This window comes from Equus przewalskii, chromosome 14 (assembly GCF_037783145.1).
Source record: "Equus przewalskii isolate Varuska chromosome 14, EquPr2, whole genome shotgun sequence".
Lineage (NCBI taxonomy): Eukaryota > Metazoa > Chordata > Mammalia > Perissodactyla > Equidae > Equus > Equus przewalskii.
Window position 1 is genome coordinate 64,094,204 of NC_091844.1, and position 20,061 is coordinate 64,114,264.

At 36.6% G+C, this 20,061-nt stretch overlaps 1 protein-coding gene across 4 annotated transcripts in view; it reads right to left on the reverse strand.

The window, feature by feature from the left end:
- The window catches only part of SLC30A6 (solute carrier family 30 member 6), a 45,573-nt gene extending 25,790 nt beyond the window's left edge, over nt 1–19,783 (reverse strand). The window contains exons 1-5 of one of the 4 annotated variants that reach the window (XM_008544429.2): nt 19,671–19,783; nt 15,456–15,542; nt 7,237–7,321; nt 5,996–6,038; nt 4,896–4,961 (exon numbers count right to left, since the gene is read on the reverse strand). In XM_008544429.2, coding sequence (XP_008542651.1) covers nt 4,896–4,961; nt 5,996–6,038; nt 7,237–7,321; nt 15,456–15,542; nt 19,671–19,673 — 284 coding nt within the window. In that variant the 5' untranslated portion in view covers nt 19,674–19,783. The remainder of the gene's footprint in view (nt 1–4,895; nt 4,962–5,995; nt 6,039–7,236; nt 7,322–15,455; nt 15,543–19,670) is intronic. The other 3 variants (XM_070574143.1, XM_070574142.1, XM_070574145.1) reach the window with 3 other exon arrangements.
- Between the last annotated feature and the right edge of the window lie 278 nt (nt 19,784–20,061).

Here is a 20,061-nt window from a genome sequence, read left to right on the forward strand (position 1 = left end):
GGACAGCCACGTGCAAAAGAATGAAAGTAGAGCATTATCTTATACTATGTACAAAAATTAACTCAAAGTGGATTAAAGACTTGAATCTAAGACCTGAAACCATAAAACTCCTAGAAGAAAATATATGCAGTACACTCTTTTGACTTGGTCTTAATAGCATCTTTTCGAATACCATGTCTACTCAGGCAAGGGAAATAAAAGAAAAAAAGAAACAAATGGGACTACATTACACTAAAAAGCTCCTGCAAGGCAAAGGAAATCATCAACAAAATGAAAAGACAACCCACCAACAGGTAGAAAATATCTGCAAATCATCTATCTGACAAGAGGCTAATTTCCAAAATATTTAAAGAACTCATATAACTCAACAACAAAAAACAACCTGATCAAAAAATGAGCAGAGGATATGAACAGAAATTTTTCCAAAAAAGATACACAGATGGCCAACAGACAGATGAAAAGATGTTCTATGACACTAATTATTAGGGAAATGCAAATCAAAACTACAACGAGATATTACCTTACACCCGTCAGAATGGCTATAATTAACAAGACAAGATAAGAAACAGTGAGTGTTGGAGAGGATGTGGAGAAAAAGGGAGCCCTCATCACTGCTGGTGGGAATGCGAACTGGTACAGCCACTTTGAAAAACAGTATGGAGATTTCTCAAAAAATTAAAAGTAGAAATACTATATGACCCAGCTATTCCACTACTGGGTATCTATCCAAAGAACATGAAATCAACATTCAAAGAGACTTATGCATCCCTATGTTCACTGCAGCATTATCCACAATAGTAAAGACCTGGTAGTTACCCAAGTGCCCACTGACTGATGACTGGATAAAGAAGACGCTGTATATATATACCATGGAACACTACTCAGCCATAAAAAAAGACAAAACTGTCCCATTTGCAACAACATGGATGGACCTTGAGGGTATTATGTTAAGCAAAATAAGCTAGACAGAGAAAGACAAACACTGCATGATTTCACCTATATGTGGAAGATAAAAACATGGACAAAGAGAACAGAGTAGTTGTTACAAGAGGGGAAGCGGGGGAGGCGAAAGAGGTAAAAGGATACACATGTAGGTGACAGATACAAATTATACTACTGGTAGTAAGTCCGATGCAGTCTTTACAGAAAGTGATAATATAATAATGTACACCTGAAATTACATGTTACAAACCAATATGACCCCAACAAAATAAAAAATAAAAAGAAAAGAAAGGTCAAAAAATAAGACTTTTAGTTCAGACACAGAGACAGACATACATACAGGGAGAACGCCATGTGAAGATGAGGACAGATTGGGGTGATGCATCTATAAGCCATGGAACTCCAAAGATTGCCAGAAAAACCACCAGATGCTAGGGGAGAGGAATGGAACCTTTCTCCCTCATATCGTCAGAAGGAACTATATAATAAAAACAAATAATAAAGAGCAGAAGGAAAAGAAATAAAATATAAGTATGAAGAGAATATAGATAGAGCCTAAATCTGGCCTTTGAATAGAAAAGTAAAATGGATATACTCCTGCCATGTGGTGGTGTTACGTGAGTGTTTACATTTGTCAAAAGTCATCTACTTTACATTTAAAAATGGTGCACTTTATTGCTTGTAAATTATACCTTAATAAGTTGATTTAGAAATAAAAATATGAAAAAATTAAAAAAAAATAAGACTTTTAGCTAATAATAGAGCAGAATAACTTTATGACCTTGGGGCTGGCCAAGGTTTCTTGACAAGTAGACAAAAATATTAACCATAAAGGATAAGACTGATAAATTTATCATTGAAATTGAATTTGTTTCATTTATCAGAAGAAACTATTAAGAGAGTGAAAGGCAACTAAGAGTGAGAGAAGATATTTATATATAAAGAACTCCTACAGATCAATAAGAAAAAAACAGGAAACCTAATTTAAAAATGGGTAAAACACCTTAACAAGCATTTCATAAAAGAGGTAATCTGAATGGCTAATAAACATACAAAAAGTGCTCAATTAGTCAACAGGAAAATAACTTAAAACTATAATGAGATACCACTGCATACCTGGAATGGCTTAAAAGAAAAAAAGAAAAAAGACAATACCAACTGTTGGTAAGCACATGAAACAGCTGGAACTCTCCTCCCCTGCCAATGGGAGTGTAAACTGGAAAAATCACTCTGGAAAACTGTTTGGTATTATCTTATCTTCTAATGATGAACATATGCAAATCCTATGACTAATTTCTCACAAAGACATATACCCAACATAAAGTCTTACACACCAAAAGACATGCAATAATGCGCATGAGTAGTTTTATTTATAATAGCTAAAAGCTGAAAATCACCTAACCGCCTTTCAACAGTTTAACATATAAACAAACTGTGGTATATCCATATAATGGAATATTAGCGCAATGAACTAGAATGAATTACTGGTATATGAGAGTATATACTGTAATCCCATTTATATGACTTTAAAAACAGGCAATAATAATCTGCAATGAAAGCAGTCAGAATACCAGTTACTTTTGTCAAGGTTTGACTCTGACTTCACATGAAGGGAGGCTTTTGAGGAACTTGCAATGTTTTATACTATGATCTACATAGAAGCTATACAGGTAAATTCATTTTTAAAATTCATCAAACTGCACAAGGATATAAGACAGAACAAGATGTGGTCCTTGCTACCATAAAATTTATATTTTAAAGGTGGAGACAGAGTGACATAATTTATAAGTTCTGGTAAATCCTATACACAGAATTAGAGTAGTATGACATGACAAGAGGCTAACTAGGTGGTCTATTTTAGAATTTATTTTAGATTGGACCCAGTCATTTAATGACATTAGTATTTAGTGATATTAAGGTCAGAATAACAAGATAGAGGTTATCTTGCAAAGATCAGGTGAAGAGCATTTGAAGCAGAGAGAATAGCCTGTACAACGGCCCTAAGGCAGGAAGAAGTTAGCTGTTACAATTACAGAGAGAAAGACAGTGTGGTATAGAGGGCATGAGAGTAGTAACGAAGAGAAGCAGGCACAGTCCAGCTCATATAAGGGCTTTGTGAATTAGAGAAAGGAGTCAGGATTTTATTCTAAGTATGACAGGAAACAACTGGATGGTTTTCAGGAGGAGAGTGATTTAGGCTTAAAAAGGAAAACACTCTGGCTGCTATATGGAGAATTGACTATGCGGGGAAGAACAGAAGCATGGGGACCAGTCAGGATGCTGGACATTGGTTAAGGCAAGAAATGAAGGTAGCTTGGTTAGGATGGTAGTAGTGGGGATAGAAATGGGGATGAGAGTAGATTCTAGATGTGTTTGTAGGTTACCCTGACATAACTTGCTGATGGATAAATGTGGTAATGAGAGAATAATCACGGATTTTGCTTGAGCAACAGAGAGCTGGTGTATTTACTGAGATGGGAAAAACAGAGGAACAGGTTTTTGGGGAAGAAAACAAGAATTCTAGCCTAAGTTTAAGATACCAATTAGACATGTGTGAAGCTGTCAAGAAGGTAGCCTAAAACAAGATAGATTTCAGGGCTAGAGAACTGGATTTTAGAATTACTAAATATAAATGACATTTGAAGCTATGTGATTGACTGCAATTATATTTGAATGTTTAATTTTACCGTTTAACTGCCCTCTCCTTTCTTGCTCACTCTAAGCAAGTGAGTCACAAGGGGAGCTGTCATGTCCCTACTCGACTTTGTCTCCTGGACACAGTAAATGATCTAAAGACTAACATCTATTACAAGCTGGACCAATCAACAGTTCTTTCTCATGATTTTCTGAACTAGAGCTGGGAAAGAGTCCTTTCCTCACTAGGATGAAGGTGAGAAGGTTTAAGTTAAGGTGTCACTAGAATTTATCACTCCAGAAGGATAGAGAAAAGTGGTCTGAAAAACTGAACCTGATACGCAGAGAAAAGAGGCCTGAGAGGAAAGAGGAGGACATGTCCCAAGTGTTCCAGTCCCTCTGCCAGTTAGCTCAGTCTTCCCAAATTCTGGTTACATAAATTACCAAAGTCTTCCTTTTTTTCCCCATGGTTTGAGTTGGATTTCTGTCATTTACAAGAAAAAGCCTTGACTCAGAGTAATAGATTTTCATATATAGATATCTATACTTTACAGCTGATTATCATAGTAAGAGTCCAACTCAATCAAATTTCAGTGACATTTATAAATATCTTCATTTTGCATTAAAATTTCATATTTACTTTGTCCCATTGTTTAAGGAAATAAAATCTGATTTTGTTCAAAAGAACATAATCCCAATGAAAGGTATGGTGGAGACAAAGGGTAAGTTGGGTCTAAGAGTTTCTTTACCAAAGTTAAATTCTTCCTTTAACTTGTTTCCTTGAACCTGAAAGAAATTCATTTTTTTCTAATATATTAAAAAACCTCTAACATAGAAGATTATCTTCCAACTTTCAATTTTCAGGAATTTCTAAAACTGTAGAAACAGAAGTCTCAAATTCTTGGTTAATCCATTGCTATCACAAACCCAGTCTTAAGACAAAAATACATCTCTACCACTTCATTAATGTTAAGATACGCTTACATGAAAATCCTTTGTATTTTCTCTAACTAAAATAAAAGATAACCAAAATATTAAAGAACTGAATGTGAACATTTTATGTTAATATTTGTTTTATAAAATAGAAAAGAACCTAATGTAAACATTTTATTTAATATGATTTAAATTTAAATATTCATGTTTCTTACCTAGACTCCATTTGGAATATGCTGTTCTATCTACTTTCACTATTTGATCACCATTTCACTGACTAGGCAGAGCTTATTTTCTAGAAATACCCTAACTAGCTCTTTTCTGCCTAATATAACTACTATTTTAATAGCAATAAGTCAGCAGAAAATAAAATAATTTGAACTTACCCAAATGAATAGACAGGGCTAGGTTTCCTCATCATTACCCAGTAACTTATTAAACATGTCATTAAACTAAGTAAAAATGAAAATAAATTTAGCATTAGAACTAGAGTTAGAGGAGAAAACGCAGAAAGAAATTAAGCTTTCAGAATTCCTAAGTTGCTGAAAGTTATCACTGTTTGCACAGAATAAATAAGTTATTCTAATAATTTATCATCTAATCACAACAAGCATTTTAATGTGACAGTTTTAACATGTGGAGAAACTGCAAGGAGTTACAATACATCATTAAGTCAGTTAAACAGAACCTAAACCCATACTTACTCTACTCAGTAAGTTATCTACCCTAAATGGTTTCCATAACTGAGCATGCAAAAAATGACACAGTAATAGCAATATATTTTATTCTGGGCATACATAAATAAATTTTAACATTGATAAACTTTATTTAATCTTTGTTAAAAGTTAAACTAAATATTAACAATACCTTGACAACATCCTGGATGGGATAAAATTATGTTCATTTTCCAAGTATAGTGAAGATTCACTCTGAAACTTACTACAGTGTGAAACGCAGGGAACTATCTGTTTTAGACCAATAAAGTAGATTGAGTTACGTGATTGATGAAAAGACATTCTTATACTTCTATGGCATGGAACTGAAGACATCAAGGTGTAAGTATTTTGCAACACTTATATGGAAATATGAAAGGCTCTATGAAGCAGGGAGCCAATAGGTTGTCTCCCTAGCTCACAATTACTCACTTCTCAGTTATTAATGTCCCTCATTTCTTTTCCCATCTACGCAGTCACAGTAGGAATTGGTATGTTTTTACATGACCCTGCTCCCTGGCCACAGCCGACTCATCTACAAGTAGGCACCTGAAACACCTGACCTAATATCTGGCTATTATCTTTTCTGTTGTTATATAAATAGGATATTTTCTTCCAGTCTATCTTCTAATTGTTACAGTGTGTATATGTTGTATGCTGATAATTTTACATATTTCACAGATTATTTTCCTTTAAGCAAAGAAACTTCATAAATTTGGTGCAAGAAATAACTTACCAGCTTCAAAACGTTACGGAAACTTTTTAAAACTTACCTAAAAAGATCAAAAATGGTCAGGTAAGTGTAGGCAGTTAAAGCTGCAAAACAACAAAAAGATTGTTAAAATGTTACTGAATCTATTGATAGGAAATATAGCAAATCACCAAAATTGTTCATACCAGGGGTATCCATTACCAAAAAAAATTATGAGTCACTGATTAACCTCATTTGCTAGTAATTATCTAGTAAATTTGATTAATATATATAGCCAGTTGGTTAACACAAAAGCTTACTTTAGAACCTGATTTCTCCATCAGGAAAAATGAAGCAGCATATGACCAAAAGCCCTATGACATTTTTTTTTTTTTGCCTTCTTCTGTCATCTGCATACTATTTTACACGTATTCTTTAAATAGCAAAATGAAAAAAATGGTAATAAAAATATAAGAGGTCAAGCAAGACGCAAGAAAAATATTAAAGATTTCCCTTTTCAAGGAAAATCCAATAATCTCAAGATCTTATACTTTGCATAAATCAAAGGACTAATCTAGCACATTAAAAAGGAATCTCAGTGTTTCAAATGGATTTCAAGTTTTAAAAAAAAATAACAGGTCTTTTTTTTAAAAAAACAACAAAAATGACAATGCCTAGGGGCTGGCCAAGTGGTGTAGTGGTTAAGTCCACATGCTCCGCCTCAGCAGCCTGCAGTTTGTGGGTTCGGATCCCAGGTGTGGACCTACACAGCGCTCATCAAACCAGGCTATGGTGGCATCCCATATACAAAAGAGAGGAAGACTGGCACAGATGTTAGCTCACGGCCAATCTTCCTCACCAAAAATAGTAATAAAATAAAATGATAATATCTAACAATTGAACCAAACTTTATAGTTTACAAGGCACTTTTCAAATAGATTCTCTCATTAAATCTTTTGAGTTATATTTCAGAATAATATATTCTATGCAAAGGAAGATATATGTTTCTTTAAAATCAGAATATGGGGCCAGCCTGATGGCGCAGCAGTTAAGTGTGCACATTCCGCTTCGGTGGCCTGGGGTTCGCCGGTTGGATCCCGGGTGAGGACATGACACTGCTTGGCAAAGCCAAGCTGTGGCAGGTATCCCACATATAAAGTAGAGGAAGATGGGCACAGATGTTAACTCAGGGCCAGTCTTCCTCACTAAAAGAGGAGGATTGGCAGCAGTTAGCTCAGGGCTAATCTTCCTCAAAAAAAAAAAAAAATCAGAATAAAAGTGAAAGTAATAATTAACTTCATAAAAATAAGAATGGTGACATACCTATACTGTTAGTGGAACTGCACCACATAAGCAGGAAGCCTGTACATGTTAAGTTTATTGCACCAAAGAGCAATATCTTCCAGGACTGTGAAAAAGAAAATCATTCTTATTTTTATAGTGCTGATAAGCTTCACTGGGTCTGTTCAAGTTGCTGTAATACTCAACACTCTGATATTCAAAGGAGTAAGAACAACTTCCTTCAAAAAGTCAGTGTCACATTTTCTAAATCTACCAAAATTATCATCAACCAAGTCCTAATTATAATAGATAAATTTAAAAGAATCACTTCAGAAGGGGAATTATTCAAGAGAAAATAAATTCTGAAACACAAACTCTGAAATAGTTGAGAAAAATATGCATATATTTGAATATCATTTTGTCTCCATAAGTATGTATATAGAGACAATGACAAAGCAAATCGGGCAAAATGTAAAGCAACTGGTGAATCTGAGTAAAGGGCATAAGAGAGTTCCTTATACTAATTTGGAAACTTTTCTATAAGTTTGAAATTATACGAAAACACAGTTATGCCCCCACCCCCCAAAAAAGGGACAGTACCTGGTTATTTACCTAATAAGTCATATGAAATAGGACTGCAAAAGAGGGAAAGAATACCATGGTTTAGCAGTTCACAGAAGATGGAGGAGGACCTGAGATACACTTTGAAAATAGCTAAGATTTAGTCAGAGGAAGGAGGAAGGGCATTCTAAAAATAAAGAAAGAGATCAAGTGAAGCGTTTTCTTATTTTTCTGCTCCACTCCCTACAAAGAAGGGAGACCTATGCTTGTTTGACAGTAGATGTGAAAGAAATTAGGAAAAAGGCAGTTATTTGGAGACGTTAAAATTAAACACATTATAATTACAAAGGTCAAGTGTGGTACAGGATAGGATGGTTTCAACAGAAAGGGAGAACAACACCTTTGAGAAAGGTGAGAAGAACAAGGTGACTGAAGGGACAGAGAACTTGTCAGGTAGAAAGAAGTAAAGTAGCACAGAGTTAATAGCCTATAAATCTCTAGAAAAGAAGCAGCAAGGTCATTTTCTAAAATTAAGGGATATGGTAAAGTAGGACTGGAAACTTAAATCCACAGGAGAATCTGCATCTGCAGAAGAGCTGTTATGGAAAGTATACTACTGCATCATCAAAGAGAAGACCAAGAATTACCACTATGAATTTATGGTAGACTTCCTCTATACCCAGAGAGCAAAACCAGACAAGCAGGTGAGGTAGGGATGTTAGAGATTTGAGAGCTGATATGATAGCTTAACAGAACAAGGGACTCCAATACTGGTGAAGACATTAATGAAATGACTGGTCATGGGTCTAGTCAGGACAGGGACTCAGGAATAGTCAGAAATGGAAGATAAAGCCTGTAATTTGAAAATGACACTCTCTGAAGCTCTACTACTGAATCAAATTATTCATCAAAAAATATTTGAGTATCTGTTTTGCAACAGATACTATTCTAGGCACTGGAGATATAGTACTGAAAAAAACATGGACCTTATAATCCACAGTGACAGACAATAAGCAAACATACAATCATGCGCCATATAACAATGTTTTAGTCAGTGACAGACCACATATACAATGGTGGTCCCATGATATTAGTACCAGATAGCTAAGCATGTAGCAGGCTATACCATCTAGGTTTGTATAAGTACACTCTATGATGTTTGCCCAATGACAAAATCATCTAATGACACATCCCTCAGAACATATCCATGTCATTAAGCGATGCATGACTATAATCAGGTGGTGACAAGTGCTAAGAAGAAAAAATAAAGTATGATAAGAACACAGGAATGGGACATATGGAAGAGTTACTCTTTTAGATGCAGTAGTCAGAAAAGACCCCTTTGGTAAGGTGACATGTCAGCAGAAATCTGAAAGCAGCAAAGATGCTAAGCATGCAGCTATCTGGGAGAGAAAATGAGAACCACAGTGCAAATGCCCAGAGGTAGAAGAGTACCTGGCTAAAGACAGCTAGGTGAGAGAGGTGAGAGGCAGTGAGGGGCTACACAAAGTAGTATCTTGTATGCCAGGAAAAGAATTGTGATTTATTCCAAATGAGATGGAAAGTGCCTTAGCTTTCATTTTTAAGAGATCATTCATCCTCTCTATGAACAATATACTGCATATGGGCAAGGAGAGAAGTAGGAAGACCATTTGGAATGTGATTGCAATAATCTATGTGGGAAATGATGGTGGCTTTGAAGGCAGTAAGATGTGACAAGAGTCAGATTCTGGTATTATACCAAAGATAGAGCCAGCAAGATTTACTTATAAAATGGATGTGAGAAGGGAAAGAGAAGGCTAAGAATGACTCCAAGGGTTATGGCCTGAGCATTTGGAAGAAGAGAGTAGCTATTTAGTGAGGAAGTCATAGAAAATCAAAGGTTGGTTTGACAATATTAAATTTGAGATGCCTATTAGATATCCAGGTGGAAATGTTGAGAAGGCCATGATATACAGGAATCTGAGGTAGGGGAGAAGTTAGGGATTACAATATAAATATATTGGGGCCGGCCCCATGGTGGAGTGGTTAAGTTTGCACACTCCGCTTCGGCAGCCCAGGGTTTCACCAGTTCGGATCCTGGGCGCGGACATGGCACCACTCATTAGGCCATGTTGAGACGGCATCCCACATACCACAACTAGAAGGACCCACAACTAAAATATACAACTATTTACTGGGGGGATTTGGGGAGAAAAAGCAGGGGAAAAAAAAAAAAGAAGAAGAAGAAGACTGGCAACAGTTGTTAGCTCAGGTGCCAATCTTTAAAAAAATAAATAAACAAATAAATATAGGATCATCAGTATATAGATGGTAGTGAAAGTGTTACCTAGATATAATGAACATAAACAAGAGAGGCTGGAGCTCTAAGCCCTGGGACACTCCAAAACTTAGAGGTCAGAAAGATGAGAGAAAAGTGACAAAGGAGACTAAAAACATAATGCCAATTAAGTAGGAGGTAAACCAAGAGTGGTATTTCAGAGTCCAATGAATAAAGTGCTTTAAGGAAGAAGTAACCAATTTTTGTCAAACACTGTTGAAGGTCAAGTAAGATGAGAAATGAGGATGACCACTGATTTTGGCAACAAAGAAGTTATTAGTTACCTTGTAAAAGCTATTTCTGTGGATTATAGGGGACTAGAGCCAGACTAGTACGTGTTTAACATAGACAGGGAGAAGAGAAAGTGAGCAAAGAGAGTTAAGACAATTCTTGAAAGTAGTTTTGCTATAAAAGGAAGCAGAGAAATGAAGCAGCAGATGAGAGTGGAATATACAGCATGTAATTATGATGCAAGAACAGAAGGAGGATGATGTAAGAAGGAACAATTACAGGAACACTGACTTTGAACAGGCAACAAGTGGAGGGACTGGCCTTATCTAGCGGACTAGATAGTTCATTCACAGAAATAGGAGGGAAGGCAGTGTCTTGGTAGATGTGCTAACGATAGGATGTGGAAGTTTTCTTCTCATTACCTCTTTTCCCTTAGTGAAACAGGAAGCAAGATCAACAGGTCAGAGTGAGGATGGATAAGATTTTGAAAGTTTGAGGATATAAGTGAAAGAAATGGTATGAAATAGTCACTAGGAAAGTGGGAAACTGAATGAACTAGGGAAACATAGTATGGGCAGCACTAATGGCACACTTGATCATGAATTAAAAGCCAGACCAGGCAGCATGGTTTTGTGTTTCTCTCAGTCTACATTCAGTCATTTGGGTGCAGGTAAAGAGTAGAAAGAAAGTAGACTTAATAAGGTTAAGGATTTTCCAGGGAAGAATGATAGACAGAAGGTGGGGCACAAAGGAGTTGAAGGCATATACAAGGAAATGATAATGATGGACCACAGAATCTAAATTGGATAAGAAAGCAGATGAGGATAAGGGAAATGAAAATACGGAAGTCAATAGATTGGAGGTCCTAGTAAAACTGAAGAATTATTGGAGTTGGGGTAACAGAAGAAGTGACCTGGAAAGAGAAGAGATGGTGACTGTTGAGTGAAATGCTTGAAACTGAGAGACAATGAGAGGATATAGTTATTATAAATTATGAGGTCTATGGTATGACCACAGGAGTGGATGGCTGGGAGGGGAGGAGGACAAGATTATTTGTGGTGAACTGGAAGTAAGGAACTGAGAAGTAAGGATCTTCCACATGAAATATGAAATCACTGAGAACCAAGACAAGAATAGTAGGGAAGAGAGATGAGCCAGATACATCTCTTAAGATTTAAATTATAATAGAGATTATTTGCACAATTCAGGTGTTCCTAAATTAGTTTTGTTCCAATTACCCATTCTTTGGTATACTGTGCTTCAAAGAAGTGTACTGTTTAAAGAACTTCCTGTTTAATTCTGCAATATAGTAGTTCCATCAACAGCATAGAGATATATCTCTCTGTTCTCAAGAGGTCATTCAAATGGACTAGATACACAAGAAGCAGATGAATTCCTTAACCTTGGCTCTTGAAGTTTAACATTCAGGGCACAATAACATTTCCAAATACCAGGATTACTGAATTCTGACTATATTCCAAAGTTTTAAAAACAGAAAATACAGTGGTAAAGAACAAAAAAAGTCGTCTCTCATCTAGTACCACAACACATGATCAATATCATTGGTACTGCTTATTACATTCCATTGAAGCTAGGTTTACTTAAAATTCATCAAATATATATTGGGTGCTTATTTTGTACTTTTATTAAAAATTGAGCAAAAGAGACATAGTCACTGCCCTAAGGAAGTTACAGCATAATTTAGACAATAATGACAACAATGAAAACAGAACAATAACTAGAAGGTCTACATTGGTGACCAAAAAGAGAACCCACTATATCTTTTTTTTAAATTTTTATTGAGTTAATGTTAGGTTACAATCTTGTGAAATTTCAGTTGTACATTATTGTTTCTCAGCCGTGTTGTAGGTGCACCCCTTCACCCTTTGTGCCCACCCCCCACCCCACCTTTCCCCTGGTATCCACTAATCTGTTCTCTTTGTCTACATTTTTATATTCCTCATAAGAGTGGAGTCATACAAAGATTGTCCTTCTCTATCTGGCTTATTTCACTTAACATAATTCCCTCAAGGTCCATCCATGTTGCTGCAAATGGGACAATTTTGTTCTTTTTTTACGGCTGAGTAGTATTCCATTGTATATATATACCACATCTTCTTTATTCAATCATCTGTTGATGGGCACTTAGGTTGCTTCCACGTCTTGGCTATTATAAATAATGCTGCAATGAACACTGGGGTGCATGGGACTTTTGGAATTGCTGACTTCAAGCTCTGTGGATAGATATCCAGTAGTGGGATAGCTGGATTGTATGGTGGTTCTATTTTTAATTTTTTGAGGAATCTCCATACTGTTTTCCATAGTGCCTGCACCAGTTTGCATTCCCACCAGCAGTGTATGACGGTTCCCTTTTCCCCAAAACCTCTCCAACATTTGTTACTATTAGTTTTAGTTATTTTTGTCATTCTGATGGGTGTAAGGTGATACCTTAGTGTAGTTTTGATTTGCATTTCCCTGATGGTCAGCGATGATGAACATCATTTCATGTGCCTATTGGCCATCTATATATCTTCTTTGGAGAAATGTCTTTTCCTGTCTCCTGTCCATTTTTTGATCAGGTTGTTTGATTTTTTGTTGTAGAGTTGTGTGAATTCTTTATATATTATGGATATTAACCCTTTGTCAGATGTATGACTTGCAAATATTTTTTCCCAGTTAGTGGGTTGTTTTTTTGTTTCAATCCTGTTTTCCTTTGCCTTGAAGAAGCTCTTTAGTCTGATGAAGTCCCATTTGTTTATTCTTTCTATTGTTTTCCTTGTCTGAGAAGACATGGTGTCTGAAAAGGTCCTTTTAATACTGATGTCAAAGAGTGTACTTCCTACATTTTCTTCTAGAAGGCTTATGGTTTCAGGTCTTACCTTTAGGTCTTTGATCCATTTTGAGTTTATTTTTGTCAACGGTGAAAAAGAATGGTCAACTTTCATTCTTTTACATGTGGCTTTCCAGTTTTCCCGGCACCATTTGTTGAAAAGACTTTCTTTTCTCCATTGTATGCCCTCAGCTCCTTTGTCGATGTGTGGTTTTATTTCTGGGCTTTCCATTCTGTTCCATTGATCTGTGCACTTGTTTTTGTACCAGTACCATGCTGTTTTGATTACTGTAGCTTTGTAGTATGTTTTGAAGTCAGGGATTGTGATGCCTCCAGCTGTGTTCTTTTTTCTCAGGATTGCTTTAGCAATTCGGGGTCTTTTGTTGCCCCATATGAGTTTTAGGATTCTTTGTTCTATTTCTGTAAAGAACGTCATTGGGATTCTGATTGGGATGGCATTGAATCTGCAGATTGCTTTAGGTAGAATGGACATTTTAACTATGTTTATTCTTCCAATCCATGTACATGGATTGTCTTTCCATCTCTTCATGTCGTCATCCATTTCTTTCAGAAAAACCTTGTAATTTCGTCGTATAGATCTTTCACTTCCTTTGTTAAATTCACCCCGAGGTATTTTATTCTTTTTATTGCATTTGTGAATGGTATTGTGTTCTTGAGTTCTTTTTGTTAGTTTGTTATTAGAGTATAGAAATGCTACTGATTTATGTAAATTGATTTTATACCCTGCAACTTCGCTGTAGTTGTTGATTACTTCTAAAAGTTTTCCAATAGAGTCCTTGGGGTTTTCTATATATAAGATCATGTCGTCTGCAAACAGAGTTTCACTTCTTCTCTCCCTATTTCGATTCCTTTTATTCCTTTCTCTTGCCTAATTGCTCTGGCCCAAACCTCCAGCACTATGTTAAATAAGAGTGGTGGTAGAGGGCATCCTCGTCTTGTTCCTGTTTTCAGGGGGATGGTGCTCAGTTTTTGCCCACTGAGTATGATGTTGGCTGTGGGTTTGTCACATATGGCCTTTATTGTGTTGAGGTGGTTCCCTTCTAACCCCATTTTGTTCAGAGTTTTTATCATAAATGGCTGTTGGATCTTGTCAAATGTTTTCTCTTATCTATTGAGACGATCATGTGGTTTTTATTCCTCAGTTTGTTGATGTGGTGTATCACGTTGATTGATTTGCGGATGTTGAACCATCCCTGTGTCCGTGGTATGAATCCCACTTGATCGTGATGTATGATCCTTTTGATGAATTGCTGAATTCGGGTGGCCAAAATTTTGTTGAGAATTTTTGCATCTATGTTCATCAGTGATATGGCCTGCAGTTCCCTTTTTTTGTGCTGTCCTTGTCAGGCTTTGGTATCAGCGTGATGTTGGCCTCGTAGAATGTGTTAGGAAGTGATCCATCCTCCCTAATTCTTTGGAATAGCTTGAAAAGGATAGGTATTAAATCCTTTCTGAAAGTTTGGTAGAATTCCCCAGGAAAGCCATCTGGTCCTGGGGTTTTATTCTTTGGCATGCTTTTGATTGCTGTTTCAATCTCTTTCCTTGTGATTGGTCTGTTCAAATTGTCTGCTTCTTCTTGACTAAGCTTTGGGAGATTGTAGGAGTCCAAGAATTTATCCATTTCCTCTAGGTTATCCATTTTGCTGGCATATAGTTTTTCATAGTATTCTCTTATAATCTGTTGTATTTCTGCGGAATCTGTTGTTATTTCTCCTCTTTCATTTCTAAATTTGTTTATTTGAGCTTTCTCTTTTTTCTTTGTAAGTCTGGCTAAGGGTTTGTCAATTTTATTTATCTTCTCAAAGAACCAGCTCTTTGTTTCATTGATCCTTTCTACTGCCTTTTTTGTTTCAATAGCATTTATTTCTGCTCTGATGTTTATTATTTCTCTCCTTCTGCTGCCTTTGTGCTTTGTTTGTTCTTTAAGAGAACCTACTATATCTTTTGATTTACAGTCTCAAAGCATATTTTCCCGCCTTACATTAAAAATAAGAAAACACGGCTTCAGACTACACCCATTTAATTAAAAATAAATAAAAATAAGGCAGTCACAAAACAGTTTTTCTTTAAAACTCTTTAGAATTAGAATAAAAACTTTAACTGAAACCCAGCTTCCTCCCAAGCAAAACAACTGTATACCAAACTATTGTAATTGTACTTTAAAAAATTATCCAACATAAAAAAATGAAGTGTGGTGGGATCGAGAGTGATTTCTATTGCCTTAAAAATTAACTTTTTGTGTTATAATGCTGTTTGTGAAATAATTAAAATTAGGGTCAAAGAATAAAAATAACTTACCCTTCGGTCAGCTGCTACAAGTCTAAATTCCTGTAATATCTTGCCAAAAAAAGATCTTTGTGGTTTTCGAAAGAGATGAATTGTCCCCTTTAAAACAAACAAAATATAAATAAAATGGCATCTAAGTATCTAATCTTCTTCACAGTTCCTGTGATGCGATACAGTAATAACAACTAACATTTATTTATTGAATGCTCAATACACGCCAAGCACTTATTCTAGACACCTTACATATATTTATCTAATACTCACAATAATCCTATGAGGTGGAAACAATTTTTAGTAAATTTTCCAAGGGTACAATGCTAGTAAATAGCTGAGCAGGAATTCAAATCGAGGCATTTTAGCTCCAGACCGCATTCTTTATTTTTAAATGGATAAGGCAATTTTGAACCAGAAAAGCAAACAGTTTGTCAAATAGCTCTACTGGAAAGAAAATATTACAATTTATCTAATCAAAGCTTTATATATTGAAAAGTTTGGCAACTATTACCATAGTAAAACGTCTAGGTTCTCTCTTAGGCACTCAAAATATCTGACATCCCAGCTAGCCTCTGTGACTCCTGCTAGTACAGAGTATGGGGATAGCAGAGAAAGGGCCTGGCAGTGGGGTTATCCATGAGAGAAGAGACTGAGTCGGGACTAGAGTGGGATTTACCACTCAAGTTCAGGAAACCATGTGAGACAGCCTTAGCATAAAGGAGAGTACAAGCACATATGAGAAATGAGCTTAGGATTACAGCAGTATCTAACATCAGAGAGAGAAAATATGAGTTATTCAATAAACGGTGTTTGGAAAAAGGTAAAGTTAGATTCTTACTGCACTCCTTACTTTAATTTTTTATTATTTTAAAATTAAAATATAAATCTATAGAGTATTTGAAGAAACTATGGATGCATAACTTTATAATCTGGAAGTTGGAGAAGCTTTTTCTTAGTAGGATATAAAACCAAGAGGCCACAAAAAATTGCTCAATTTTACTATATACTTTCACATTGGGAATACAATATCCTAAAAAAAAAAAATCCCTGGAAAGATAAACTGAAAAAAATTTTGTTATTTCAGAAGCAGAGTAATTGTTTTCAGGGAAAAAAATTCTTCACAATTTTCAATGGTCATACATAACAACATGATTGCTAAAGTGCCATGTACTTAAATAACTGGATTTTAATTTTAACAAAATACTTTCCTAAACAGTAAAAGCCACAATCATCATAACAACCATACTACATTTCTACCTCACTAAAGTTGGCCTATTTGACTCAAACACTGAAGCTCCACAGAAAGTAGCAGAACGGGGTGTCAGATTTAAAAATGTGAAAAACTTTCAGATTCAATTCAAGCAGAGGTATGATTTTCCTACAGTTAGGATCTAGAAACATCTCATCTGTTATAAAAAGGTATAGCCCACTTCTTCAAAGCTTAGATACGTCATTAACTGCACGGAACGCAGGAAAGTGAGAAAATAAGGCTGAGCACTAGAAATCTGGCATAAGAAAAACAGCAGAACATTGATAATTGTTGAGCCCAAGTGATGGCCACACGAGGGTTCACCATATTCTACTTTGGCGTATGCTTGAAATTTCCCATAATAAAAAAGCAATAAAGTAAAAAATACTTTAAAATGTAAAAATAAAGCATGAAAGTGTTATTTGGATACTAATTCTGGTATGCAAATAAAGACCAGTGTATGTGCATAACCCTAAAGCTCTGCTACCCAATTCAGTTGAAACGGAACAATATACTATTTTCCTTTGAGATGTTAATAAATGCTAAAGTTAATGAGAATCCTCTCTTTTTAAAGAATTGTGTGGGACATTTTGGTCCCAAAGATAAATTCTGCTTGATACGGTTATCCTCCGACATCTTTTAACTCTAACTCCCTTTAAATTATTTAAGTTACTTTAACCTTTAAGTTAAGACAATCAATAAGGAGTTTATAAAAGGCAGAGGGCTATTTCTGATATTGAAGAAAAATTAAAATTCTAATGTTCATGTCAATCTTTCCAAAATTATATTGGCTTTCCATTGCTATCAGGATTAACTCCAAATTTTACAATCTAGAATTCAAAGCTTTCAATGACTTTGCCTCAGTTTCTTTCCAGTTTGATCTCTTGCTCCAGACAGGAATCCCCAACTCCAACTAGACTGGTGTACCCAAATCTCATGATCATACTACTCTAGAGCAAAAAGGCCAAATTTGTCTAACCTAAGCTCTAATAGCCATGTAACACTTAGCAAGTTACTTGACCTCTGTTTTCTCGTCTAAATGAGAGTAATGAGTAGCAGATTAAGAGTATTAGAGTAAGGCACAAAGTAGTTGGTTGCTTGTTTCGTCTCCTACGTGAAGCCTTAGATTATTCCAAACTATAGTGTTTTTTATGACATTTACTTTGTACTTAACCATGGGATAGGCTTCATCTTGTCATCTTGCATCGTAAGTTAATTTTTCAGTAACTTCACTAATGACAAGCGCTTTCTTTCCTTCACACATTGTAAGATAGCACTGTGCATTGCACATAGCATGTTCGTAAAAAATAATACATCATGGGTGACTCATAAAACCTTTCTTCCCCAAAACTTCTAAAATAAACCTTAAATCCTACTATTACCCTGCATTACTAATATTTCAAGCATAAAAAAATAGTGCCATAGTTATTTATTCAGTGTTTTATAAAACAGATATTTATTGAAAACTTTCTCTGGGCCAGGTACATACAAGGCCCTGGGAACACCAGAGTGAATACATAGGTCCTGCTCTCAAAGAGCTTACAGTCTAGGAAGTGGCAAAGACAAGTAAATACACAATTTTCACATAGTCTGGCAAGGGCTGCAGACGTTACTGGTAAAAAGCACCAGGTTATCATGGGAGGACAAAGGAGGCATCTAACGGGATCTTGAGACATGGCAGAAAGGCTTATGAAAGAGACTAAAGGATGTGTAAGTGTTATACTGATAAGGACAGGGGGTAGGAGATGGAGAACGATTCAGGCAGATAGAACAGCATGTACAAATTAGATACAAAGCCCTAATTCTTAGAGATCTAGGAGCTGTTCACTTTGGCTAGAATATGGATGTGTATACGTGTAGAAAGAGGCTGTAAAAGTAAGAAGCTTGATTATGAATGGCTTTGTACACCATGCTAAACAGGACTGCATCTTGAGGGCTATAGAAAAAAAAATTAAAAGATTTTAAGAGAGGGCACGGCATGGTCAAATTTCAGAAATTAACTCTGGCTACAGAGTGGTGAATGTTTCGAAGAAGAACGTAGCTGGAGGCTATTTGGTCATTAGCCAAAAAAAAGTAGTTTTACCCACTTTGTGTGTGTAAAAGTGGGATTACAGAAAACTTACAAAAGACAAAGAAAGTATGCGAATAAAATAACGTTTCTCAACCATATCCCCTTAAGGAAAAAACGTAGAGTGACAATGGCTTAGGCACAGAAAAGTGGTCCTTTTCTCCTTTCTGGGCAATCAATAAGAGATCCATGATTATTTCTGATAAGATGAAATGTACCTCTTTTGACAACGAAATGACAACTGCTTTTTAGATAATATTCAGAGAGCTATACATTTGATTTTCAAAGACATACAATGACTAATTCCTCTAACAAAAGTTAAACACCACATCCCCAAACCCACGAAATCTACGAAAGAAGAAAAGAAGGTGCAATAAGATGCTCTACCAACACGTTGACTTTCTCCACCACCGGCCTCATGAAAGCTGCGGCAATTTCAGGCTTTCTGGCACTCAGTAAAGCCAACCTGCGAGGCGGCCGCCTCAATACCCTGCTCACCCCCCTCTCTATTTACGCCAGCCTTATCGTCATTGCTGTAAGCATCACCACTACGGACGTTACTGCTGCGAACTTGTTTTCAGATCTTTTGCTGGGTTGTAATCGCTGACGCCGGCAAACACTCTTATCTCTCTATCAAGGAAATCTCGGCAGGCAGAAGTCATAAACTCGCCAGGAGCTGAAAGCTCGGCCCGGAGCCGGGCCGGGATCCCGAGCGGCAAAGGAACGGGGTAAGGGAGCGAGGGCATCAGGGCTCTGAGGGGAATCTTTGGACGCCAGCAGCCTCTCCCGAGGGGCCCGACCACGGATCCGACAACCCCTCCTCCGGGCAGCTGAGGCATTTCAAGGCCGCTTCGGGACGAGAGAAGACAAGAGGAAACACCAACGACAGGAAATCTCATGCCCTCAGCCAACTCACCATGTTAATAAGCAGCACAGCTCCAGCCGGAAGACGCTCTGGGAGCTGGTTTTTCCCTGGAGCGGAAGGGGTGGGGCATCGGGGGACGATTGGCTGCGAGCATCGCGGGGGCGGAAGTACGTGTACTGGCCTCCTGTTCCCGCCCCCACTTCCCGGCTGCCCCTGCGTTCTATGGTGGCGAATTGGTGGCTAGAGTTACCCCTCCAAGCCTGTCGAGGGTGGGTGGAGACTTGAGAGCCGAGGCTCTTGTCAGGCAAAGAGCAATTAGGGTTTATTTGTCATGTTAGGAAAATTTCGTTGAGTGTTGGAGCGCTTTTAACCATGTGGTGTGATTTAATTTTTGCAGTCCTTTATGAAATAGATGGTATTCCCATTTTACAAGTGAGGAAAC